The sequence below is a fragment of the Acipenser ruthenus genome, chromosome 25, assembly GCF_902713425.1.
Source record: "Acipenser ruthenus chromosome 25, fAciRut3.2 maternal haplotype, whole genome shotgun sequence".
In the NCBI taxonomy this organism is placed as follows: Eukaryota; Metazoa; Chordata; class Actinopteri; order Acipenseriformes; family Acipenseridae; genus Acipenser; species Acipenser ruthenus.
In genome coordinates this window covers 23024521-23051159 of record NC_081213.1, presented here as the reverse complement: position 1 = coordinate 23051159, position 26639 = coordinate 23024521, and the positions used below count along the sequence as shown (strand labels likewise).

At 36.0% G+C, this 26639-nt stretch overlaps 1 protein-coding gene and 1 long non-coding RNA gene across 3 annotated transcripts in view; one reads left to right on the top strand and one right to left on the bottom strand.

The window, feature by feature from the left end:
• The window catches only part of LOC117413997 (A disintegrin and metalloproteinase with thrombospondin motifs 9-like), a 47177-nt gene that overhangs the window by 15373 nt on the left and 5165 nt on the right, over window positions 1-26639 (bottom strand). The window contains exons 4-30 of the mRNA XM_058999669.1: window positions 25542-25828; window positions 24783-24866; window positions 24557-24681; window positions 24156-24196; window positions 23787-23892; window positions 23102-23248; window positions 22518-22659; window positions 22162-22266; window positions 21395-21540; window positions 20217-20398; window positions 19964-20100; window positions 19402-19519; window positions 19186-19281; window positions 17809-17975; window positions 17547-17676; window positions 16338-16464; window positions 15862-16072; window positions 15596-15760; window positions 14627-14791; window positions 13899-14018; window positions 12870-12977; window positions 12554-12721; window positions 11233-11469; window positions 10883-11044; window positions 10151-10327; window positions 3989-4156; window positions 244-420 (exon numbers count right to left, since the gene is read on the bottom strand). Of these exons, the coding sequence (XP_058855652.1) occupies window positions 244-420; window positions 3989-4156; window positions 10151-10327; window positions 10883-11044; window positions 11233-11469; window positions 12554-12721; window positions 12870-12977; window positions 13899-14018; window positions 14627-14791; window positions 15596-15760; window positions 15862-16072; window positions 16338-16464; window positions 17547-17676; window positions 17809-17975; window positions 19186-19281; window positions 19402-19519; window positions 19964-20100; window positions 20217-20398; window positions 21395-21540; window positions 22162-22266; window positions 22518-22659; window positions 23102-23248; window positions 23787-23892; window positions 24156-24196; window positions 24557-24681; window positions 24783-24866; window positions 25542-25828 (3998 nt within the window). The remainder of the gene's footprint in view (window positions 1-243; window positions 421-3988; window positions 4157-10150; window positions 10328-10882; window positions 11045-11232; window positions 11470-12553; window positions 12722-12869; window positions 12978-13898; window positions 14019-14626; window positions 14792-15595; window positions 15761-15861; window positions 16073-16337; window positions 16465-17546; window positions 17677-17808; window positions 17976-19185; window positions 19282-19401; window positions 19520-19963; window positions 20101-20216; window positions 20399-21394; window positions 21541-22161; window positions 22267-22517; window positions 22660-23101; window positions 23249-23786; window positions 23893-24155; window positions 24197-24556; window positions 24682-24782; window positions 24867-25541; window positions 25829-26639) is intronic.
• LOC131701503 (uncharacterized) lies at window positions 328-7703 on the top strand. Of its 2 annotated transcripts, XR_009308837.1 has the most exons (5): window positions 328-441; window positions 1309-1432; window positions 3155-5218; window positions 5673-5770; window positions 6983-7702. It is a non-coding gene; the product is annotated as an uncharacterized LOC131701503 (long non-coding RNA). The 2 variants fall into 2 exon arrangements; XR_009308836.1 differs by having other exon boundaries at window positions 3155-5770; window positions 6983-7703.

Genomic DNA, 26639 nt, shown 5'->3' with positions numbered 1-26639 from the left:
ACTACCCCCGAACTGTAATCCCCCCCACCCCCCCTCCCTCCCCCCCTCCAGCAGCTAAGGCTGGAGCTCCACTGGCCATCTGACAAAACTCTTTGGAAGCAGTCAGTCGCCTGGTCCAAGTTCACAGCTCACACTTCTCACAATCAGTAACATGACACTACTGGACGTCACCATGACGACAGCTTTTAAACTTGTTTATTTTGAAAAGGGCATGGTCTGTCTACCACAGGCCCCTGTGCTTACTTCTTGCCATTCCTCTGCTTTCCAGCTGTAAACCGCAGGACACTCCATTTCCTGACAAGGCTGGATGGACGGGGGTCTGGCCGACTGGGTACACTCAGTCTCTCCTGAAGTCTTTTGGTTTCCAATCTGACAGGATACCTCTCGCTGCTGCGTTCCTCTCCCACACGTTAATGTGCACTGCACAGGTAGATAATGAAGGTAAGATTCAATTTTACACTTACTGCCTTAACCTTGATGTGCTGGTAATACCTAATAATAATAATAATAATAATAATAATAACAGCTGGCTTTTATGTAAAGTTGGGAAATCACTAGAAGAGCTTTTTTAAAACTGTAGTGTCTATCAGTTTTGCTTATATGTTTTGCAAATAGTCTAATTTTGTTTTGTGTTCACTAAGCTGACTTTTTGTCATGTGGCAGAGTACACTGAAATTAAACTATTTCTAAAAAGATTCTTCCAGGTCGCATTTCTTTAAAATGTGACATTTAGGAATGCCATGTTAAAAACAACATAGTCGTGTTAAAACATAGATACATCTTGCTGTTTGATTCTTGCCTTTCTAGTCTTGATATTCTTGTCTGAGTTAAGCAACTTCTTAACATAGTTGTATACATACAATTCCTATATATGGAGCTACATTATTATTATTATTATTATTATTATTATTATTATTGCCTAAAGGATAGTTGAAGGAACTAGATACAGTTATTCAGAGCATCTGCATAGAGGCAGCACACACCAACAGACAGCAGCTCATTTGAAATAGCTGTGAAACTGACATTAAATTGTAATGTAAAGTTATAATGCAACATTTTATGTAATATTCTGACAGAAACAGCCAAAAGATTCACTATTTCACTCATCATACTATATGAGCAAGTTGTTGTTTTTTTTGGTTTTCCTAAAAGTTATCCATCGTTAACAGACTAATCATAATGATGGGTACTTACACATGGAGGGCCTACCCCTCCCTAACTGATATAAAAAATGCCACCACTTGCAGTTATTAATCGCTAGCTGAAACAAAATGTTTACTGCTTATCTTTTCTTATCTTATCTCTTAGTTTACCTACCAACACAGTGCGCAATGTAAAGTCACGCTGTACTAAACTACTGCACCTTTAACTGAACATAAAGCGGCCAAACTGGGGCACCTGGATTAATATTATGTTTAAACTGCAGTCCAGGGTATGTTCCTTATGGTACATATTAGAAAATGGTGCATTCAGCATAAGGGCAATATTGCTAATAAAGACCAGATTGAGCACAAGCCCTGTGCCACGGCTTTACATCTCATTCGAAGGACAGAGCACAAGGAGGTAAGTGACTTGCTCAGGGTCACACACAGTGGTCAGTGGCTGAGCTGGGATTTGAATCGGGAACCTCCTGGTATCAAGCCCTTTTCTTTAGCCACTGTGGCTGATGTGTGTTAATGTGTGTGAGTTGCTCTGCGATGTGTTACAATAACATATTGGATTACATACCGCTTATGTAGTTTTCCATATGCTTAAAGAAAAACTGACAGACATTTTGAAATCTAACATGAAATACTGTACTACTATTATGGCTTCTGGTAGACTTTTGCAATACTATTTTGTAGTTTCATTGATTACATGATTAAATAAAATATCCAAATTATGTTCATATAGTTTTTATTTTTAATTATATGTCTTGATCCTAAAATTCTAGGTGATGCTAAACAGTTGGCCATAGCTGTATATAGAGGGGGAAACTAAAAGAGTATTTTAATTGTTGGGCTCTGGTAAAATATAATTAGGGTTCCATCACTGGGGGAGTTGTCTTATGCAGGGGAGGAAGAAGTAGCACAATTCCATTAGTACGTGTGGAATGAAATACACTGTGATACTGATAAGCTGCCTGCCAAACCACTTAGCTGTAACTTTACATAGGAGCAAAATATTAATTAAAGGAAAGAAACTATTTGTAAACAGACCCAGGGACTAGGATATTAAAATGTGATGATTACAATTAAAAGGAGTAACTATTATGTACAAAAATAAAACAAAAAATACCAAGCACAAGTGTTGAGTTCTGTCTCAGTTACTAAGAAACCACAAGCATTCTTTATTCCAGATAAGATTTTGGGACTGTGGAAGGAATGAGATTTAGCAAGGACATTGGGCTTTGCAGTCTTACACTTGTTTAAGAAAGTTATGACATGGACAGCACTGTTCTACCCACAGATTGTAAAAGAGGCTTTGGCAAACCGAGTCCAACAGAACTAATTTCTTATTGCAAGTTTGTTATCGAGTTGTGAATGAACCTCCTAAATGGATATGGATTCAAATGTTATTGTAGTTCTAGAGTGGATGAGAATGGTCTTTTTTGGTCTCTACCTGCCTCTGCCTTGTTTTGAGCTGGCATGGGGAAGGCCCTGGTATTTAGATTAGGGTACCCTTCAAGTTTCCAACCCATAATGATAAGCTGTAGGTATTCAAAATGCAATGAATTTCATGATTCCTAAGAAATGTTTTAGTGAATTATTTGGTGCAAAAGTGTAATTGTTTTGAAATGATTTTGATGCCATTTCATATTTTTGTTTGTTTGTAATGTCTGATTAATTTATACTTTAAACTGTATGCCATGCTGTTCCCCCAGGACATCCTCGGATCAATGGATCTTTCCAGTCTTAATTCATGTCACTCTTGTGTGATAATGCCAGCTTTACCCTGGCTGTTTCTTTTTTTCTCTGCTGCTACTCTCACATCCTTTGATGACACAATGATAGTAGCCTTCTTGTTATGCTTTAGACCCCAGTTACGCACTGCTGCCTGCAACACTGTGCTCCTGGCAACAGGCCACCTTTCTATTGTATATCTAGGATGACCGCACTTCATATTCTGGTCTATAAATATTCTCCTTTTGATGAGTGTTTTCTCTGATGTACAGAATTTCTGCCCCCAATCAGCCCCTCTCCCAGCTATGGCTCTGGAGATGCAGGTTTGCTTCCAGAAGGTTCTGCCTTTCTTTGTTTTTCTCTGCTGCCAAATGCTGGTAAATGTTGTTCACATTTTAGGTAACCTTCAACCTTCAACATGAGGATTGAACGATTACATCACTATTCTGTAGCGCTGCAACGTCTCTTAAAAATTCTCAGTTTTCAATTTACAGAGAACAAAACCATAGCAATAGTAAAGAGTAAAATATCAATTTACTAGTTGACCAGTTCTCAGACACATACCAGTTATTACAGCCTTATTGTTTAGCAGATGTGTTCCAGATACCCCCGACCCAACTTCTAACAAACATGTGTTAATATCCATAAATGCAACCTTATAGAAAAATGTAATATTCTCCAAATATGTCTTTTTACAAAACTTTGAGAGAACGGTGCCAGACTGGCAGCAAGTTTTGTTGTAATTTGAAATGATGACGATGAAGATGAAGATGATGACAATGATCTCAGGGTCTATCTTTATGATCAAAGGGTCTATCTTTATGATCAAAATAGCAACAGTTCAAAATACTTTGGCACTAAAACTTGCAAGCTATATGACTGTAACATGAAACAGTAAGTACAAATACAGAAAATAAGTACATATGCAGAAAGTAAGTAGACATACAGAAATGAAGTACAACTAAAGATGCACTCGTGACTCGAACTGACCAAAAATAAACACGTTATCAATATGTAAAAGAGAAAAGCCAGTTAAAGGGCTGTGCAATCTTTAATGATTAGTTGTGGAACAAGATCCAACATTTGATCAATACCAGGCATCTTACCTGTCCCCAGTTTCCCGTTTTCCATTTCGGACACCTTCCCCCTCTGCATTTTCTTCTCACGTTCGGTTTGGGAAGATGTTTACAACTCTCATCTTCCACTCGTTTGCCTTCTTTGGTCATGCAGGAAACAGTGCGGTGTTTGTGTCCTTTCCCACAAGAAACTGAACACTGCAACATAAAGATGGAAAAAAACACTAGCAAACTATTTCCGTAGCATGTCAAAACTGATTCTATTATTTCTTTTAAACTTGTATTTTTATTTTGTATTAGTAAACAGGACCATAAACATTTATCACCAGCATATATTCAGCATCGCCATCTATCTTATCCCATATACTGTACACATACATATTCTACCCAAGCATTTGGCATGTGTTTTATAAAGACCTGCCCACGGGCTAGACGGGTTAACAAGTTTGCATTCAAAGCAGCAGAACCACCAGGAATCAAAGCCAAGTCCAAATCAGCAGGTATGGTAATTGAAAGCTTTGTTGTAAAGCAACTAACTGCAACCCTTTTCTCAGCAGGGTCACCGAACTTCCAAAATTGTAACTCCTTCTGACATGCAGACACGACAACCCCACTTTGGTTTCAGATTTTCAAGTCTTCAGTCAGATCTGGGAATCAAAGCCTGACTGCATTGGTGACATGGACTGAACATGACAGAATCTTGTTGAACAAGCATGTTACCCAGCGTGATGCCCTCAATGATTACTTTGCATTTTCTTATTTAAATGTCACATAAGTCATTAAATGGTATATTGGAATGGAACAGACTGAAACCTTTCACCCTTAGCTCTCCTTACTCTATAGGGTCATTTTCTGCGGTTTGAGGACTGCAAAGGTTTTATGTTTTAACGAGCAAGAAGAGAAGTATCTAGTCACACGGAAACTTCATGGTTATCTTAAGAACATAAGAACATAAGAACGTTTACAAACAAGAGGGGGCCATTTGGCCCATCTTGCTCGTTTGGTTGTTAGTAGCTTATTGATCCCAGAATCTCATCAAGCAGCTTCTTGAAGGATCCCTGGGTGTCAGCTGCAGACTAAAGGCATAAAATGACTTTGAAATGTTTCTTTGTTCATGTCTTTACGTTACATTTTATTTAAAAATAAGGACACAGTAAATTAAGAAAAGCTAACATTCAATGTTTCATATGTTTTTCTTTTTTGTATTACTCATCTTTGCATACAACATGTAAACACTGGACCAATACAGACATAAAAGGGGTAAGTGTTTACATATTCAAACTCCATGCACATTCTCATCTCAAAGCCCATGCTGCAGCCCTCCGCCAATTATGACTCCATAGCGAAACTATATTCAAAGGTTTCTTGCTAGAGATGAAACCAAATCAACTCAACATAGTGTGAAAAGGTTGTTGGTAAATTCTCTTTTTAAAAACAGTCAAGATTATTGCCTACCGATAAACAACCCAAGCTTCATGCAGGAGTCGAATGCTGGAAAAAACCATATTCTCAGGAGATGATTTTTTTTTTCTTTTAAGTGCAGCCCTCTATCTAGTTCAAACATCCCAGCAGCCTTTGAATACAGCCATTTCACACAGATGTGTGCCACATGCAGGAACAAACAGTATGAAAGGGCACTTCAGCCGTTGGTAGTGATTTATGTAGAAAAAGACATTACAGAGAGGTTGACCTGAATAATCTTCTGTTTCTAAAGATGCAGCTGTATGAACTACTCTCTTATGGGAACTGAGCCACGGAACACTGAGTTCTTTTCAGATCTACTATAAAATGTTCTTGAACAAGTATGCAAAGGTGAGAGTATCTATTTTTTTGCTGCATGCGGCAAGTCATTATTTTCTTTAACTATGACTCTGTTATTAGAAACTGGGGGTAGAGGTCAAAGAGCATTTTCTTTGATACTGTTTAGTTTAATATGTGTGAATTGTAATGAATATAGCGCCTCTGAGGCACATTACAATCAAGACTGCTGAAATATAGAATTGAGTAATAAAGACAAGTCATTATGAGCAGTAATTTTGTTTCAGAAACATAAATCTACTTAAGATATTTTTTTGTTTTCAACATACTATTAAGTATAACAAATAGTTTCAATCCACAAGAACTCCATAACTATGAAACACTCAACAGTACTAAATGTAGAAACATGAAAAGAAACATAATACATTCAATGACAAATATTGCCATTTCCTTTTTTACATTTCTATTAGAAGTCTGTGCATACATATTTGATATCCTCATGCGGCTCCATAGAAATAATTTGATTATGCAAACAAATTACACTTTCCTTACAGAACATTTTCCCACTCAGTGTTCCCTAAGAATAAAATCAAAAGATAATATAACAAATATTGTACAGTACTTAACACTTCCCATTAAATACATATTTAGGTTTATTCCTAAAACTTCTCAATTGCTCTTTAGTTACGTTAATTATAATTTGCCATTACACAAAGTTCACTGGTACAGCGTAGCCAATAAGTGCTTCCACACTGTTGCAAGAACATGTGCTGCTATACAACAATTGTCACAATGTTATTGTGTAGCATTGGAGAAGGATTTTAAAATGGATCGTCTTCTTAAACTTATTGGCTTGCATTAGAGAGAAAATGGATGGATGATTAAAGAATGCTAAATAATAAAAAAGTGAATTGCAATAATAATTGAATACTGTAGTGTTCCCTATAGTATTTTCATAGCTAACCTGCTGTATTTAGAGATAGAATGAGAGCCATGGCCAAAGCCTTACAGTTTAGTGCCATACTTAGAGATTTCACTTCTGTTTTCTACCACAAGAGTTCCACAAATATGCCAAGAAGATAATTGAACTAACAGTCTTTATAAACTATATTTTCTTTCCTAGCATATGAAATAAGCTGGGTTTTAACACTGCACGTGCAACATAATCGATTTCACACTACCCTTAAATAACTGCTTGAAAGAGCCAGTTCTGCCAAAGTCCAACTATTTCAACATGACGTTTAAAATACATTCATGTGGTTACAGTGCTCCTCAGAGGCCTTCAGAAGCACTAACCAGCTGGAAGATCCAATATGTGTTACCTCATCCATAGTGAATGAACACACAGTCCTGCATCATCCAATTGACCCAGAATATTTTGTTATCAATGACTATGATATCACACATGTTTAAAAACGAAAAGACAAATGCCAACACGCCCAGTAACCAAGAATGTGCAGAAAGATGCTGCTGACCTTTGGGTACAGGGGAAGCCAATGTTACTTGAGAAATCTATGAATGGTCAAGCGACTCTCACCAAGACTGAAATGGCATGACGGGTCTACAGTTCTTATGAAAAGCCCGCCCTGCCTTCCAACAAGCTCACGTTTGGACAATCAGAAAATAACCTGCTGTTCGTGGATAGTCTCAAGACTATGTGTTTTGGATGCAAATGAAACCATACTACAATATACAGTAAAATAGTCACAGTTTGCCTACCATACCACAAGGGTTGACAGCAGTTATCTGATTGATACTTAACGTGTATAATTGCAATAAAAGTGACCAAACTGAAAACTGAATAAAAAATACTGTGCCCATTATTGTTTTCTTTAGGCTGGCAATATTAAAGTATAAACAAGCTCACGTACAATTACTTGTATGGATATCACTTTAGATTACTGCTATTGTTAGTTAATTAGCTAGAGGTTACCATACTATAGAATTGTTAAAACAAAATGTTGTTGTTTTTTATGGTTTTTTTTTAACCTGTCGATTTCAGTTGTGCAGTTCATATTATAACACAAACAATACATTTTGACCAATTTAATAATGGAAAAATGACACTCAGTCTTTTTAAAAAATGATTTTAGTTAAGAAGCCAAGAAACATTCTGCAATTACTGAAAACTTAAATATGTTAAATACTAAAAAATAAAGTTCATTTATGTGAAACATTACAACAATACACTTTACAAGACAGCCATACTGTACTGGGCACAGCACGTCCATTTCAAATTGTATTCTGACAATACAATTATTGAGAATCCCAATTGATACACAGAAAGTGATTTCGTTTTTATTTAGTTGGGTTGTGCAGATGAGCTATCATACAGGTTACATAATGGGGACGGTCCAGTCTGAACTGATTTAGCATTGGATGCATTAAAACAATGCAGGGCGCTTCAGAATTCTGTAAACTCATGTCTTGTGCAAGAATGTAAAAAGAAGAGAGAAGAACTTCAACATTTTCTCAACTGGCTGTTGAGGAGGAACTTCCTATTGAACACTTGTGAGTTTTAAATTATGTTTTTCTTTTTTGTCTATGGCTTCAGACTTCCAATACACACATTACATGCAGCATACATGCAGTACATTTGCTTCTGTGTATTTCAGGGTTTTGTGTAATGTTATGTGCGTGACATGTATAGTTCATCCAAGCAAACATAAGCAAAAGAAACATTTGATATCATTATTCTACTTTTCTTTAATTGTTACCATTTGACATTAACATTAAACAATGTAAAATGATACAATACGTATATAAAAAAATGTAATATTATTAACAATAAACCTATTATACCAAGTAAAAAATAAATACACAATTACATAAATATACAAAAAGTCCATAAAACTGAAACAATTCAGCCAATACTGCAGGTTTAAATGATGTGTCTTAAAAACGATGCTTCATGTACAAAGATTAAAGTCACTGTGAATTAGCTGCAACATTCCAAGTAATACCTGTCTTTTGGCTTGTGAGGTTAGTTTAACCAGCCCTTTGCCCACTTCAAACAAAGTGGGCAAGTGAATTTTGATAATGAGGTAGACACAAATAACTGGCTTAGAGTTTGATAGTCAGTAACAAAGCTGGTCCTCCTTGTTCTCGCATCTTTCAAAGTTTAGTAAAACACGGTTAAAAGGAAGGTTCTGCTCGTAGCTTCAACAAAAAAAAAAAAATCTGGTTTCAACTGACAACAGACAATTGGACACAGCAGTTTTGAAACACAACAACAAAATCCTTGTACTATCACGTATTTCCTAATGTGAAAAAAGTGAAATAAACCACCTTAATTTTAGTCTCTCTACCCACTCTTGAATACCATTGAAACGCAGGGTAGACAGCGTGGTAGGAAAGTGTGCTAAATGTCAGAGTGTATACAAAAAACGATAATAGCACCCACAATGTCCTTGAGAACATTGTTCCTCCCTTGTTCTGAAGAAGCACCATTAAAATCCTAGAGTATTATACAATAATGGCTACATTTGTTTGTTTTTTTTCAAGTGAGGTATGGCAAGGCATCTTTTTAATACATGGATGCAGCTATTGTTGTAATAAACCAACAAAGCATCCACACTATTTACAAATGCAGTTAGCAAATACTATATATATATATATATATATATATATATATATATATATATATATATATATATATATATATATATATATACACACACACACTGTGTATATATATATATATATATATATATACACACACTGTATATATATATATATATATATATATATATATATATATATATATATATATATACATACACTGTATATATAAATAACACCTTTGGAATAAAGTGCTTTAAAATGTTGGATATGCCAACACTTATTTTACCTTTTAAAACTATTATACTAATATAAAGAATCATGTTTTTACATTGTGAGCAAATACATTACTTGCTTGATTCCTTCAAATATACAAACAATATAAAATAAAATATGTATATAAAATATCACTCAGTATACATAAAAAAAACTACTTTTTGTTTGTTAGGCACAATCATTCTCCAAAATAAGTTTGCTATTGCTGCATAACTGCAAGTTGAGCAGTGGTTTGCATTGTGAACTATGTACATGAATTAAGCAATTGCTTACTTAACAAATTATAAAAGAGATATACAGGTTTCAACTTAAAAGCATTACTTACAAACCAATGCTTAAATGCCACAGAGTGTAAATATGAACCAACAACCAAAAAAAAAAATAGGAGCAACAGGTATCAAAATAAAATGTGCATAGTGAACTTGGAAGTCGAAAAATTCTTGTTTAGAAAAGTACTTTACCCTACATGTTACTGGCCTTCTATAAATTAAGTGCACTGTTTTTCTTTTTATGTACAAGCTTAAACACTGTTAAAAAAAAATCCTGTCTTTAGAAAAACTGTATAAGACTACAGAATAAAAATATTCATGGCCGTACCGAACTCCAAGGACCGGTGTTCCAGACTGCATCTGGAGGACAAGCCTGAGAAGTGCACTGCTCACGATCTGGAGGTTTGTCAAGAATTTCACAGTTCAGATCATTAAATCGCTCCCCATTGGGCCGCTGACACACAACCAGTCTGGTCTTGACTCCGCCACCACATGACTTCGTACACTAAGCAGAAGAACAGAAAACGTGTAACGTTGCAAACAAATTTGCTGATCTTTCAATAAAAAAAACAAATAATAAAAAAGCTACACGCACACATTAGACATCTGGGTTACAGCAAGCTTTATAGAAAAGGAAGCTTATGCAAGCATCAGGCACAGTTTTTGTGGGCACCATTTTGGATCAACTGTCAGACTGAAATTCTGACCCCCATATTACTGGACCAAAATGGTGCCCAACTAAAACATTTACACTGTTCAGGGTCAGGCTTCCCAAACCCGTTTCGATAAACCTTGAGTTACTATATTCAAATGGGTGTTAGAGTTGGCACTAGATTTGGATTTTTTACCCCTTAGGTAAAACAGGGGGACAGTTAAAGAGTTGGATTGCATCAACCTAAGTAAATGCTTGTGTAATTACATTGTAATAATTTCCAGATTTGTGTTGGGAAGCTGCATATGTCACTTAATGTAACTTGCAAGGAAGCATTGCTATTTCAGTATCGTAGGTTGCTACTATGAACTTTAGTATATTTCTCACACAGAGTACCACAAATCTTACCTCTCCCCAGTTACCATAGACCCACTGAGGGCAGGGACCAGATTCACACGATCGCTGCTCCACTGGCTTAGTCCTGTCATCACAGTAACTTGCTGCATAGCCATTTTCATCTTGACACACAACAGCACGCCGCTGGAACCCTCCAGCACAAGTACTGGAACACTGTCAGAAAAATTACAAAAAGGAATCTCAATACTTAAGCTTTTCAGAATATCAAATGAAAATGTTTTGTTTTGACATTCATTAAAATACAAAAAAAAAGACAAAAACACACCTAAAAGCAATTACGTCACGTGTGCAAATGTCCTTTTTTAAGCACATTTATTTTTGTTATTTAAAAATGTACATACTGCTCCCCAAGGTCCTATTCTCCATTGGTGGGCTCCTGGGGGATACGCACGGCCCGGGGGTCGATGAGTGGGTAATCTCCCCTGGTCAGAGTGAGGGGGACACTGAGACATGGCACATTCCTGTTCGGATGCTGGACGATCGTCTGGGTCGCACTCGCTCATGTCAACAACCTGATCACTGAAATTCACACAGACCACTTGCCTTGTCGTCTTCCCCTGACCACAGCTCACAGAGCACTAAAAAAAGAAAAATCACATCAGTCAAAAATGACTTGACCGGTTTGTCTGGTTTCTATAGTTTTACCTGAAATACATCTAAAAAAGTCAATAAGTGTTAGTTTGTTTTGTTATAGCAGTGGTTTAAGGAGTTATTATGTGAAGCTGCAGTCTATAAGCAGCGGTGCCAAGCTGCCTCAGTTTGGCAGTGTCAGCTCAAGCAACAGCAGCTGTCAGTGAGTTGATAGGGAGTGACTGAATATTTTGGTACGGGTTCAAATCAAAATAGTGGAGATACTGATACTTAAAAGAGTTAGATGTTATAGTTGTAATTTTTGTTGTAAGCAACACACTTTTTTTTTTTTTTTAAATGTTCAACAAAATGACCCTTTCTGCCCAAAATGAGAAACCTGGCTAACACTCAAACAAACGCAGATCAATGTACATGTTTGTTAAGAAATTTCAAAGTAGAGTTGGCTTCACGGTCAATGTCTGCGAGGTCAAGGGAGTAAATCAATGCCTGTGCCAAAGACTTTGATAAACACGCAAGACGAAGTCCAAGGCCAGAAATGCATACAGTGTTGCCAGAATGAATACCAAACTATGTGCCCATGTTCAGCATGGGTAGATGCTTTTTTATATAACAAGTATATTGAATAAACCATATGAATACGTATCCAAGAGATGTAAATATATTGCATTTTATCTTTTCACAGCCATATCATCTTCAGCCATATGCCTTTATGTACATTGATAAAAAAATATAAAATATTAAACTGCGTATTGTCAGATCCCTACACTACCTGTTTCAAAAGTGATACACCCTATAGATTGCTTAGGATTTTCTTATTTCTGGTCAATTTCTTGTCAATGGACGTTCGGTAACACCAATAATGTCCAAGTAGTATATTCACCGGTAACACTTGTTGTCAGGAATTTAAATACAATATCTAAACTACAATAATAGTATTATTTCCCATGCAATTCCAATTTTCAATTCATTATAACTGACACACCGTTCATATCAACTGACACAATGAAGTGTTTCCATTTCCACATTTAATCTAAATTAAACTATATTATATTTTTAAAAAAAAATTCTTACCAAGGTCCATTCAAGCGTCTTCCACTGTCCACAAGATGAAACAGAGCACACCTCTCTGGCAGGGGGCTCAGTAAGATGGGAACAAGCCGACTCCTCAGCTACTCCACCCTGATTGTCCCTGCAGCTGACATACCGCATTCTGGTGCCTTTCCCACATGTGGCAGTGCACTGAAAAAAGAACAACTGGATTAACTCTCAATTACTCACAGGCATATTAACATTTTAGGTAAAAATAAATAAATAAAAATAGTATTCTGAAAGCTTGGCCACTTCAGATAGACAGTTAAGTGTGAAACAGGATTTAAAATGTATTTACTGGGGTCCAGGATCCGTATCTCCACTGGGTTCTGTGGACCCCATGTGATGGTAGTTTTGATTCTGGAACAACTGGTTGTGCAGCGGGACACACAGTCATTTCACAGTCCTGTCAAAATTCAGATGCACTAAAATTAATGGTTCACTTATAATGTAATCTCAGTAGAGAACAACAACATACAATCACAAAGGGATTTTAGGGTAATAATAGGCAGGTAACCGGTTAAATAAACACAGTATATGTAGTGAAACGTATTACCATATATTAAGCTTTGCAACAGTTTACTATTAACTTAATCTACTTTAACTGTACATCCAGCTGATCAAATATTAACCACAGCAGGGATTCATGGTGGAGGGAGTCTTTAAGCAAAGTTAATACATGATTCTATGTTAGACAATTCTGCAAAATGCCACATAGCGCAAGACTCATTTAGGCAAACCTTATTTATTTTTCATATTAGATGTTCCAGCAATGCAAGCAGTACCCCTTCACACAGTTGATTGTGACAAATCATGTACCTTGGACAGCCCATGCAGTATAATCTACCGCTTGTACCCAGCTTCACGGATGAATGGCTGGAATCACACAGAGGTGAAGTGACTTGTTCAAGGTCAGAAATCCTGTGGCTGAGCTGTGAACCAAACCCAGGGCCTCTCAACTGCCATTGCTCAGCTTTAATTACCCACCACTGCTTCCTATATGATAACAACTCGCAAACAGTGTTCTTTTCTGTATTTTAGGAGCTGTGCTCTATCTTTTCACTCAGAAGTTGTATACTGGTTAAATTAAATATTTCGCTGAAACAGTACATCATTCTTTGATTTTTTTTGTATCAACACTTCCACTTATTTCCCCCATCAAACGAAAGTTAGCAGGGTTCATAACTAAAACTGAGTATCAGAAATAAGGATTACATTAGAATTAATTAGATTGGGTATATAGATGGAGAAATTAACTTCAGCACATGCATGAAAGAAATGGGGGGAACTTGAAGATAAAATGTAAATTAAAGGTAGGTGGTTTTACCTGAGTATCTGTTGGTCTTGTAGCTGCATTGCATTCAGTGTCATCCATGACAGAACCATATGATCCTACAACACATTTAACTGCTCTCATTTGGTAGCCCGGGCCACATGTGGTTGTGCACTGCAAGCAGCAACAAGAAAAATCATGTATACACCCTTTTTAACCCAATGTTTATAGCAACAATCTCCTGTCATATCTTCCTCACACAAATGTTAAAAGCAATGGCTGGAACATGAAAGGAAAGAGAAGTTCTTGGAAGTTACTGTACTTCTTCCCCCACTTAGAAATCAAAGTCCAGCACATGCCACACTCTTCTACTTGACCAGTTTGAGTGAAATGAGGTCAAACCTGCAGGGCGCCGGTTCAGCTAGAATTGCACATGGTTCATTTAATGTCTTCAAATATACATTGAACACGATTGCCAATTCTATGGTATGCAAGTGCATAATCTGTGTCACACTTTTGTACTTATTGGAAGTTTGCACACTGCATTCAAGATAAGATGCAGTATTTTGAGAAGTAATCGTGTTTCGTTGCAAGCACATAGAGAAGTTTCCATGACATTTCCTTTCTTTAGTTTGAAAGATTAGAACATTTTGTTGATTAGAAAACCTGCCTGGTTTAATTTTGTAAATGTATATTATAGCTTTGGTATAAATATGTCTATAAACATGTGAAAATTTAAGAACTCCTTTACAAGGCAACAAACAAGGACATTTTAAACTGACCTGCCCCCATGGTCCAACCTGCCACGCTGCGCACTCCTGTTGATGACAGGTTTGCATGGATACTGGTTTAGATGAAGAGTCGCACAATCGGTCATTTAACCTGTCCTCTCCAAACTGACACCAGGTCTGCCGATGTTTGTACCCTTTCCCACAGGTCACAAGACACTGGAAACACAACCCCACAGCGTGAGAACATAAACCAACAACAAAACCTGCATTCATATCCCTTTCTGGGGTATCACTGTCAGTAGAGGCCCACCACACAACAAATACTGGGATAAACATTACTGGATTAGTGTTATGTTAAAACTGCCAAAAACCGAAATAATCTAATTGTATCTGAGCTGTTTCCAGAGCATGAAAGACTCAAGTGAATGTGGCCAGAGAAGTCAAGGTCTGAACAGCAGGGCAATCAAAGCTTCTTGTTCCTGCCAGACAATTGAGCTGTCCAGCAAAGAGGAGTGATTCCATGTTGCAGCATCAATCCAACACTGGTATCCACGAGATTAAAAGAAGGTTTATAAAGGGGCTGAAAAAAATCTGAAAGGAATATATAGAGGTCCAGATTTTCAAAGCAATCCACTCCAAACCATCATTGGCCGATTCTAAAACAAGTCAGGAACAACTTAAGAATACTTACAAGCCCCGAAATAAATGAAATGCCCGATTTGTTTATTTCCGTTTAACTTTCTCAAATGCTGGCAGAACAACAAGATTACATGTACCGGGGCAGCAGTGTGCAGTAATGGTTAGGGCTCTGGACTCTTGACCGGAGAGTCGTGGGTTCAATTCCAGGTGGGGCACACTGCTGCTGTACCCTTGAGCAAGGTACTTTACCTAGATTGCTCCAGTAAAAACCCAACTGTATAAATGGGTAATTGTATGTAAAAAATAATGTGTTAGGGCATCTGCTAAGAAATAAATAATAATAATACATAAATAAAAAACGATGTCCAAAACGTCACTTACCTCTGACCAGTCACCTGTTTTCCACTGTGGGCACACAAATTCATTGCACTTCTGGGTAACAAGCTTATTCTGCTGGCTGCACTTGCTGTCATCAAGGACTGACCCCAGAGAACTAACACACACGGCACCCCTTCTTTGGGTACCACCACCACAGCTTTTGGAGCACTGAAACAAAAACAAAACAGCAGATTATTTTCCGTCTTTTGCCATGCTTTGCACTGTGTAAGGTAAAGAAAGCAATGGAACATGGACTGCGGTTTGCTTACTTCTGTCCAAGAAGAATACTGCCAGCCTCCTACGTTACATTCCCCCTGGCATGCTTCCGTTTCATCTGGCTTGCGTTGATTGCTACAGTATCGGTCATCTATCTTTTCTGTTTTCTCTTCTGACCGGCTGTGCTTTGCACAGTAGATTTCTCGAGTCCTATAACCAGGTCCACACTGAGCTGTGCACTCATGTTTCCTTGCTATGTGCCACCTGTTACACAACACATTAGAAAGCTTTATCAGGGTATTATAGAATCAATTTTAATTTGCTTTTGTCACAGTACAAACATTATTATTATTATTATTATTATTATTATTATTATTATTATTATTATTTTTTAATAACAGTTGAGGTGACATAAACTGTTTGTAAATCAGTCTCACCGAAGCATATGCTCAGTAAATCTACCAACATGACAAAGCACAACCATTGTAGCTCTTACTTTTTTTAATGAAGAATTAGCAAGGTACCTCACCTGATTTCACATTCTGTGTTACAAGGCTCAGTTACCAGAGGAGGGCGGAGAGATCCTAAACATCTTTGATCAGAAACTACCACACGATCAGACTCTCTGCTACAAAGAGGTCTTCTCTTGCGTTCACCTGTTCAAGAAGCACATAAGATAACAGGGGTTACATTTTTATTTAATTTTTATTTATTTTATATAAATCCAATATTCCAAAATAAGTTTTCCTCCCAGAAAAAAAAGTTGTGACTGACCACATTGATTATTATAATCAGTTCTTTTTTTTTTCTTTTTATTGCAGCTATAACATTTGTCAAACAATAAAATTAGCGGGACATTACTGGGACATTCCACAACCATTGTAGCAGTTACAGAAGAACAAATACTATGGATTGACTAACATATATTACAAGGTACTTTTATACAAATCTCTGCAATTACTGGAATCAAATACATACAGCAAAAGTTTTGCATCACTCTATAGAATTAACTAATTTTGCTTCACAAAATCGAATGAAACCTGATGAATAATGTTATGTTAACATATTGAGTTACATGCCGCTTTGTAGTTTTCCAAATACTTAAAGAAAAACTGACAAAAAATTAAAAAAAATTTGACATTTCAAAATCTAATTTGAAATACAGTCGGTGGCGCCTAATCGGGATACTGATAAATCTGGATTTCTGCTTAAATGGGATACAACTCTGGGAGATGGTTCACATAGCACAGTGCAGAGAGCGCGTGATTACGCTGTGATTTGTGTAAATTGCGTAAACCACGTTTAACTCTTGAAGGAGCTGGAGTCTCTGTGGTTTCTCAGGCTGCTTCTCCTGAGGCGTCCCGATAATGCGGTGCTGACTGTGCTGTACTATTATTATGGCTTCCGGTAGACTTTTGCAATATAATTTGGTAGTTTTTTGGATTATATGATGTTAAATAAAATATCCAAATTATGTTCATACATAATTTGTGTGTGTGTATATATATATATATATATATATATATATATATATATATATATATATATATATATATATATATATATATTAATTAATGTCTCAATCCTAAAATTCTAGGAGATGCAAAATATTTGGGCACAGCTGTACATCGAATTTTGTGTATATGCTGTACCATCTATTATTTTAGCTCAGAAGAGTCACAGAATCCTATTGCAGGCTGCATCCAGTTCTCTGCAGCTTATTGTTCTCACTACATACCTTGGCAACGCTTGCTGCACTCTTGCCAAGGACCATATGGATCCCAGAAGAACTTCTGCGGTTTGTCCTCAATGGGAATATTGAACGAGTATCGTACATCAGGGTTGTATAAATTTCCCACTGATAAAACCTGAATTAAAAATAAAAGACGAAAAACAGACCATGGGAAAGCTTTTAATCATTTTTTTTTTTGGAACATAAAAAAAAAACCTTTATGAAAATAACCACTGTACAAATATTTTGAACCAATTTATAGCATTACCTGAACTGTAATTTCTTCGTCAATGCGATCCGTGCAGTTGAGTCGTTCTATTTCGTGGTCGGAACCGCTGTATTCTATTACGGTGTTTCCTACTTTAACTTCCCTTTTAAACATGCTAACAACAAACTCTCCGTTTAGAAGAAATTCTCCACGGCTGTTGGAAAAAGCTGTTACGAGGAAACAAGAAAAATAAAATACATCAGTGAACCAATACGTGAAAAGTGAAATTAAATTATTGTCTTTCAAGATTATTGTAGTTATTTGTACCAGTACTTCAAAACATCGCTTTCAGATTCCTCAGGTTTCTGAAAATATATTACAATAAAGATTTATTTTTATTTTTTATACTAATAACTAGCAAAATGGTGACGTTAAACTGATAAATACAGAAACTGTTTGAGGTTCATGTTTTTACCAAAATTCTTAAGCAAGTATAAAAATGGTGTATCTAATTGGGACAAAAAACATTCATCATGCCTTGGAAACAAATCTGAGTGGTTTCCTGTAAAACAGCAGTCTATTGCACAAATTCACACTAATGTGATTATGTAGCTAATTTCCTGAGTTACTTTCCCCACCATTTCACCCATCACAGTTATACTACTACAAAGTTTCTTGCTGCAAGACAAGACAACTGAAAAAAAATCAACAATAAATCAGGTAAAGTGCTGTGCATCCTACTAAATGTTGACATACATGTTAGAAACTCATCAATCTCTTGAGGTGTCTTAATTGTCTTTTGAACTAGTTTACAGCCCAAACTCAACCAAAGGGTACTTCCTTACACCTTCTGGGGTTGGAGGAATCACTTTGCACTTAAAATGTAAAAAGGCTGCTTCTGTCTTCACATAGTTCCTCAGGTTACATTTTTCACACTTAGTCAAGTGTAAATAAGCATATGCAGGCTGGCCTTCATTAGCATCTTTAAATGCTCCACATGACCACTTGTACTTAAGCATGTACTGGATCACACTTCCAAGTACAAGTTTTGTGTTGTAACTGAATTTCACATTTGTAATGTGATACATCAGTGATGCAAACGTTAAAATATTGTACATAGTGCTTTACTCACAAGGCTGTATCTAATCCTGTTACTTTTAATTGGGTCATTTGTAGACAGGTAGTAGTGTTTCAATCCCCTATATCTTAATCGCCCACTAGGATTAAACACACAATGTACAGAGGAACAAAAAAACTTGTCTCAGTGCCTTTGCATTTGTATGAGCATAAACTACTTGAGCACACCCTGAATTCTGGGCTGGACTAACATGTACACAGCGCAATTGTACTTTATCAGTTTTAAATTATTTAAAAATTACAACACAGAAGTAACTCCAGATTACAAATATAAAAGCTGTAATATTTTAATAAATTTACCAAGGTAGTTGTCATCTTCCGGTTTTCCTGAGTAGCTGTGCTGGCGCACATCAACATTTGTAGCACCACTTGGAATACGTACAACAATGTTATATCCTGAAAGGAAAGTGTCCATGTTTACTATTTCATTTAATCTCTACATGTATTGATATATCAGATCCTTTTATGAAAGTAATATTAAGAATAGTACATGCCAATAATATACTTTCCTCTTACCGTAACTAACTGTATTAAATGTGCCTGACACTGTTTTACAAGAAGAATTATCACCACCACATACACCACATTTATCTCTTCGTGCTTTTGAGTTTAGCACATGGTCGCATCCAGCTTGCTGTAAAGAAAGGAATATGTGCAGGACTTGTATTACAACATTATACTTTATTGTGGAATGCTTTCACTTTTTGAACTGTATGAACTCCAATTCAATTTAAAATCTAAATTGAAGAGAAAAGCATAACTAAGTGGAATAAAGTAAAGTGAAAGCATGGCAAAACACTGAGGAATATTGTATGAGTTTAAAAAAAGTGATTGATGTATGGCAAGCTTGAACAGGGTAATGCAGTCAGCTTCCAGCTATTCTCCATGTGAAATTGCTGCCAATTAATGCCAATCATAGTACGAAGCAGTATATGTGCTGGTAAGTTAGAATTCGTACAATACCATTATATCCAGCAAGAGCTCATCATTTGCAGTGGCCCTTCAGAAAACTCCATTCCCACAGTAAACAGGCATTCCTTCATATTGTTTAATACAAAATAGTTATTAAATGTCTTACCCGACAAAGACCCTGTACGCAAATATCATTAGTATCAGGTCCACATGGAGTACCGTCGATAACTCTGTCCCTGAGCTGATAATAGACTGTGCTCCCAGCAACTCTGCAAAAGAGTTTGCAGCGGTCTTTCATTAAAACTGTGAATAAAAAAAGAATAAAAAAGGATCAGTTAAAGCTACTGGTGGTTTGACTTTTAAGAAACTGTACGCACCTTTTGAAAAGATTTGAATGAGAATTTTGCGAAATGACTTACGTCCGCTGTACTTGGGAACCCAGCGTACATTTGGAGGTAGACCATTAATGTTAAAATGCTTTCCATCGAATGCTTCACACTGCTCCTCTCGGAAGTCTTTCTTTAACTTGGAACAAGGGTCAGAGTTGCACGATCGAAACTTCATCCTTCGACCGAGGCAGTATTTTCCACCATTTTTCGGTCTGCAATAGAAACAAATGAAGAAGATATTAAACAGACTTCATGGGCAGTTAAATTGCACAAATGTACAAATGCATTTCTTGTGGGCTCCTGTAGTATTTGCTTTCATATACTATATACTTATCTCTAGAATTCATCTCTAGCCCAAGAGCCCTAATATTTGCCCTAAAGCAATTCCAAAATACATTTTTCATCAAAGCAACATACTGACCATTATTCATGTTATTTCCACAAGAATATGCAATGTAAATACACAACAATATGAACACTATAATTATTATTTTATTAGAGCGTGGTTAGTGAACAGTTAATGTAAATTGTCGCTTTAATTTAAACAGCAGTATATTCATGACCCATGCAGTGCAGTTTTATTATTATTTTTTTGATCACGTGATGTCCCTCCGTTCAATTAAACACTTGGAAAAGTGTTGATTATGAAACAAGTTCACTTTAGTTTTTTCTCCTGTAACTTGATTATGATTCTGTTTCATTGATAATGTAAAAAAAGGCAGCTCCTCATTTTGAATTCAAACCGAACGCAAACAGCAAATTAAGTTAACTTGATTTAATTAAATTGTAATTAAGAGGAAACTATTATTTGCAAAACAGGTTATAACATATTTGCAGCAAGTCAATAAGATTTTAAATCTGGGAAAAGCAATTTAACTAAACTCGCTTTTTGCGTTCGGTTTGAATTAAAAATAAGGAGCTGCATTTTATTTTTTACATTATCAATGAAACAGAATCATAGTCTTATTCGGGTTACAAGAGAAAAAACAAGTGATCTTGTTTCACAATGAACACTTTTCCAAGAATTTAATTAAGAAATTGAGTCGGCTCAATATAACTTTAAAAGGACATCACATAACCAAAAATAAAAACCGAAACGAAGAGCCCTATTAATACTGTACGACTTAATTATCAGATTTTAAAATAAAATGAGAAGAGCTGGGTTATCTTTTTTATTTTTAATCTTGCAGTTTTACAAGTTTCCTTACACAGGTCTGTTGCACTCTCTCACTGCAATTTTGATGCCACCCCCACAGGTCCTGGAGCATGTTCCAAAAGGACTCCAGACTCCCCACGCTCCATCAACTGCTGTAGCTTCATGCTCCCTAGCAATGCACAGGCCATGCTTGCAATGCTGTGGAGAAAAAAAAAAACAGAGAAACTATACAAATATCCTGAACTACAGGGCAGTTACAATACAAACTGATGAGGGGGGGGGGGGGGGACATAAAGCACGCAGTATCCTTTTTTTAAACTATCAAACAGAATCATTACATGTTCGATTACTATATTTATCTATTTGTTTGCTTTTTTAACTAAAGAAATCCGTTCTTACTAGTATAAATCAGTATTGGAGGGGGTCTTTCATTTCTGGAAAAGTATTTTTAGGACTATATTATTTAGGAATACACAGTACAATCTGAAAGTAATTACGAAGAACCACTCCAGTTGTCGACTTTTGACAAATGTAAGGCTTTGTGAATTACCACTGGTGCCCTAAAATTTTCCATGTAGGAAACCAGGCAGGAAGTATAATGTTGGAAAGTACTAATTAACAGCTCCATGTACTAAAGCAGAAAGAAAAAAAAGCGACACAACGTTAGGAGGTTCTGGGAGGGAAAGAGCTTGTGCTCCTGCAGCTGAAGCCATAGTTCTCACAATTCTGTTGAAGAAGTGCAGAGCATTTTAGTCCAAACCGTAGAACAGTGTGCAGCATATTGCACTGTACTTTGGATCGAATATTTGTCAGACTTACTTTCCCAGGTTCACATTCAGTTCCATCAGCCCAAGGCATGTGTTGAGTACGGCAACCCTTCTGAGCTCCTTCTGGGCTTGAGCACCAAAGTCGCCTGCATTGTGTCTAGTAAAGATTGGTAAACACTTGTGTAAGTTATCTTTATAGTTTGTCTGCATACAGTTTCTGATCTATTGCATTAAGTTCATCACCTCCTTTACCCAAGTAGTAACTCATCTGTGTTCCTCCCTAATACACTGAAGTGTGCAGCATTAAATCAAATATGTCACTTTTTTTCTTGTATAGCTATAAAACAACACTTTAATGAAATTAGATTATATAAAATGTAACTAATAAAATATTAAGAAGCTGCTTACCATATACGGGCACACCTGAGTTCCGGGTCCAAAAATAAATTCACATTGTTTATTAACACTATAAATGCGACCCGGAAGTTGTTGAGGCAGAGTGTATGGTTTAGATGTAGGCTCATCAAGCAAGCATTCTCCATACCCTGTACTAATAACATTGAAAAGAAAAAAAAAAAATCAACTTACAAGAGAAAAAATCCATTTTTACATGACATATTTAAAAAGTTTATTACTGTAAAAATATATGCATTTATTGTAACCCCCCTTTTATTTGTGTGCCATAAATACATGTCCATTTCATCGTTAACTTAAATGTCTGCTAATTGCATGATTTACTGTATACTATGCAATGCAATAGTTTTAGAGTTGTTCTTCATCACAAAAATTCAGACTCTAATTTTGAGTTTCTTTTTTTAAAAAAAGAAGAGGTTTACAGCATTAAATTTAAAACATTAAAAATGGTGTTCTATTACATAGAATTATCAGTAATGCTTTTTTTTTTAACTAATAAGGATACTGTATATTTACCATATGTAAGCCATTTTACAATTATGTATAACAATTACTGACAAAACCTGTTATTCACATACTCGAGAAACTCAGTAATGTATTTTCTGCTGCATTTTGACCACATCCATGGATTGGTGTAATAGTTTAACGTCGGTGCCATTACATGTTGCTGGTTTTTCACCCCTTCTTCTTTGCATTTGTTGCTATCATCGTGAGGCATGTTAAACCTAATTAGAAACACACACAAAAAAAACCCTTTTATCAATATAAATATAAAAAATGGCTAAGTCAGATTTTTATATTTAAAAAAAAAAAACACCAAACATGTCCCACATCGCCATTAAGAGGTAATTTTTTTAATCTTTCAGTATTCACAAGAAGCAGATATTTAAAGGAAAAAAAAAACTGTTAAATGTTACAGAGCTAGCATACTCTTAAGGTAATGTATATGTGGGAGCGCCTAGAAAATGCTTTAGGAATTTTGTATTAACTCACTTCAGAAAATAAAAAGATCATGGACATCAAAACTACACATAATACTACAACTGAAAGTTACATCTGCTCATCATTTTTTGCTTAGCAAATCAATCACAGTCTCATGGGTATTTTGAGAGGAGGATTATAGTTTAAAGTTCAGTTATTTTTGCAAGAATAATTTAACCATGGTTTGTATCCATATTCTTCAATATTTCTGTTACTGGTAATTACATTTTAATGTTAAAACACATGTGCTGTATGTTCTGTAGAAACTGGTGCAATACTTACACATGACCAAGTTCATGAGCTACTGTAAAAGCTGTGCTTAGTCCATTATCTTCACTGATGGAACAACTTCTATATGGATCACAGACTGTACCCAACTCAGCCAAACCTGTCAAGAAATAGGATTTTATGGTTATTATTTAAAACAAATGTCCATTTTCATGAACAACGTATATGATGAATGCAGCATTTTCATAGTATAAAACGGCACTATTTTGTTCAGAATTGTACACAAACACAGAAACATAAGGGCAATAAAACACATTACAAAAAACAAGAAAAAGTACACAATTCTTATTTATGGTTTAAAAAGGGTTGCTGTTTTACACTTTGTATAACATTTCTAGACATTTCACACAAAAAAAAGCTTACCTAATGTATCACATTTGTCACGGGCTCTGCAAATATCTTGTCTGTAAAAGAAAAAAAAAAAAAAGGAACTACTAATTTAAAATAATCAGTAACATTAGCTAGCTAGCTAACAATTTTATGAAAGCAGTGAATTGTTCTTAAAATCACTCATTCTTAAAATCACTTCATTAATCATTCAATCAACCGTAATGAAACTGGCTTTACAATAAGGGCCTCATCACTTTACACTTAAAATTACTTGATGCCTTTGCTATGACACTGTGCAATAACACCAGCCAGTGTTCTGTCCTCCCCCTTTTGGGATGGAATACCAGGTCCTAAGCCAGACTGTAATAACTAAGCACATACCACGCTTATGTCCCTATCTCCTGAACTTACCAAGTTCACACTGTAATGTTTACCTTGTAATTAATACAGCTGTATCATGATGGGCATGATGAGTCTCATCAAGGTGATTCTGAGTTTGTTGCCATATGCAGAAGTTCTTTAATGTGGTCTGGGCATTAAATGATATTGCAGGACCTTCCTAATTAACAAAAGACATCGAATATATAACATTTTCGTTTCAGTGTTTGTTTAGGATTTATAAAATATGTATTTCATAATTCAAATATAAACAAATCTTACCTGTTCAGTATTTATTATAACTAACTTTACAATAACAATATTAATTAGATTTCCAATGCTGGGGTCCTTATAAATAGATGCCACCTGAAACAAAGACATTAGATGGAAATTAATTAAAGCAAATAAATAAATGATGCAGTGACAGAACACATATCATTAAATAAATCTTACAGTTTTCCAAAGGTATACTATAAAAAGACCATTGCCCCATTTAAAAATCACATATCTTATAAAGTCTACTCCTATAGGTTAAATTAAGTTTGATGGTCCTGGGAAACACAAAAGCATGGTGGACTTGACTGTTGGAAACTTGATTACAGACTGCCGTCCAGCAGTGAAAGCTGCCTTTGCCAGAATTAAATATAGGTCACCTGACCTTCTGCATGCAGAATTACTATGCTGTGCAGGTTTGTTAGAAGGAGCCAAGCTGCATGTAAAAGTACAGTAGACTCCCTCCTTGTGATCCATATAAAGACCAACTCAATGTTAAGCCAGACCTTTTCAATTTGAAAACAGTATGAGCATCTCACTCTATTAGGACTCTCAATTAAGAACATTTTTCATAGTCCCTTTTAATTTTAACAAATGGATTTGTGTGTGTATAATATTACTTTCATTTATATATTGTAACCTTGTGAAGACTTCTAAAAATTGGGCTGCTTAAAATACATTTAATAATTATTAATTATAGTTTGCAGCAAATATAACCCTTTTAATCCCCCCGCACTCCCCCAAAAATAAAAACCCAAACATACTCACAACAGACATTAATGTTAAGATGTAGTGTTGCAGGTTATTCCCATGATGCTCCACCATTTTGCTGTCGGCAACCACCATGACTTCAACAAAACGTGGGTATGATAAAAAACGCTTTGCTCTCCTGTGTGGTCCATATTGACTAGTGTCATTCCCATTTGGTTGCTTGGATGTTGTAGAAAGGTGATTTGCAGCAATACCAGTTCTTAAAGTTTCCAAATCAGAAAATATACTGCTTGGGTACCCTTTTTTCAATGTTCTTTTATTTCTTCTGTGTCTATGTTTGTGTTCTAAAAAAGAAAATGACATAAAACAAAAACAATGCAGACTTTCTCTCGGACAGCATTTCATTACTCATTTCAACTGACTTCTTAAGAAAGGCTAAGACCATCAATCAACTTAACCTCTGGGTCTATGCTGTGACCTGTTATGTGACTCTTAGAGAGCCTAGGATCCCTTGAACACCGCATTCTGAAACATTAAATCTAAACCTCTGGGAAAGGTGTCAAACCAGTACCTTTCTCATCTCGCTAATGGGGCATTTTACACAACACAGAGCACCATATTTCAACTCCTTTACTGGCAGGATACACCCCATAGTCTTACTTAGATAGGCAGCAATGTGAGTGGGAGGATTCCCCGCTGCTTAAGAATAATCTGTACCTGTAACAGATTTGACACAAACACCTGTTTCAGGTTACTGCAGATATGGCCATTTTATATAAACTTCAATTAACGTCTTGCTTTATAAAACTAGAGCAAGATACCATTGTATTTGGTTCTTTCCAGGCACCGCTTGACCAGGGTTGGGGTCAATTCGTGTTTTTCAATTCCAATGTCTTTTTAAAATAACATATCAATTCAATGTTTTATTCCCATTCCCTTTTAATCAATCCCAAACCATCATTGATCAAAATTGCAATTAGCAGTATTCTGATAAAAAGAGCTTATTGGCTGGGTTTCCACGCAGCTTAGAAAGTCATCACTCTTTCTCCACAGCCCCTATTTCTGTGACGTAGCACTCATGTACTATGCACATTCCACACACCATTGGAAGTGCATGTCTAAAGCATTGCATGACTTTAAAGGGTGGGTAAATAG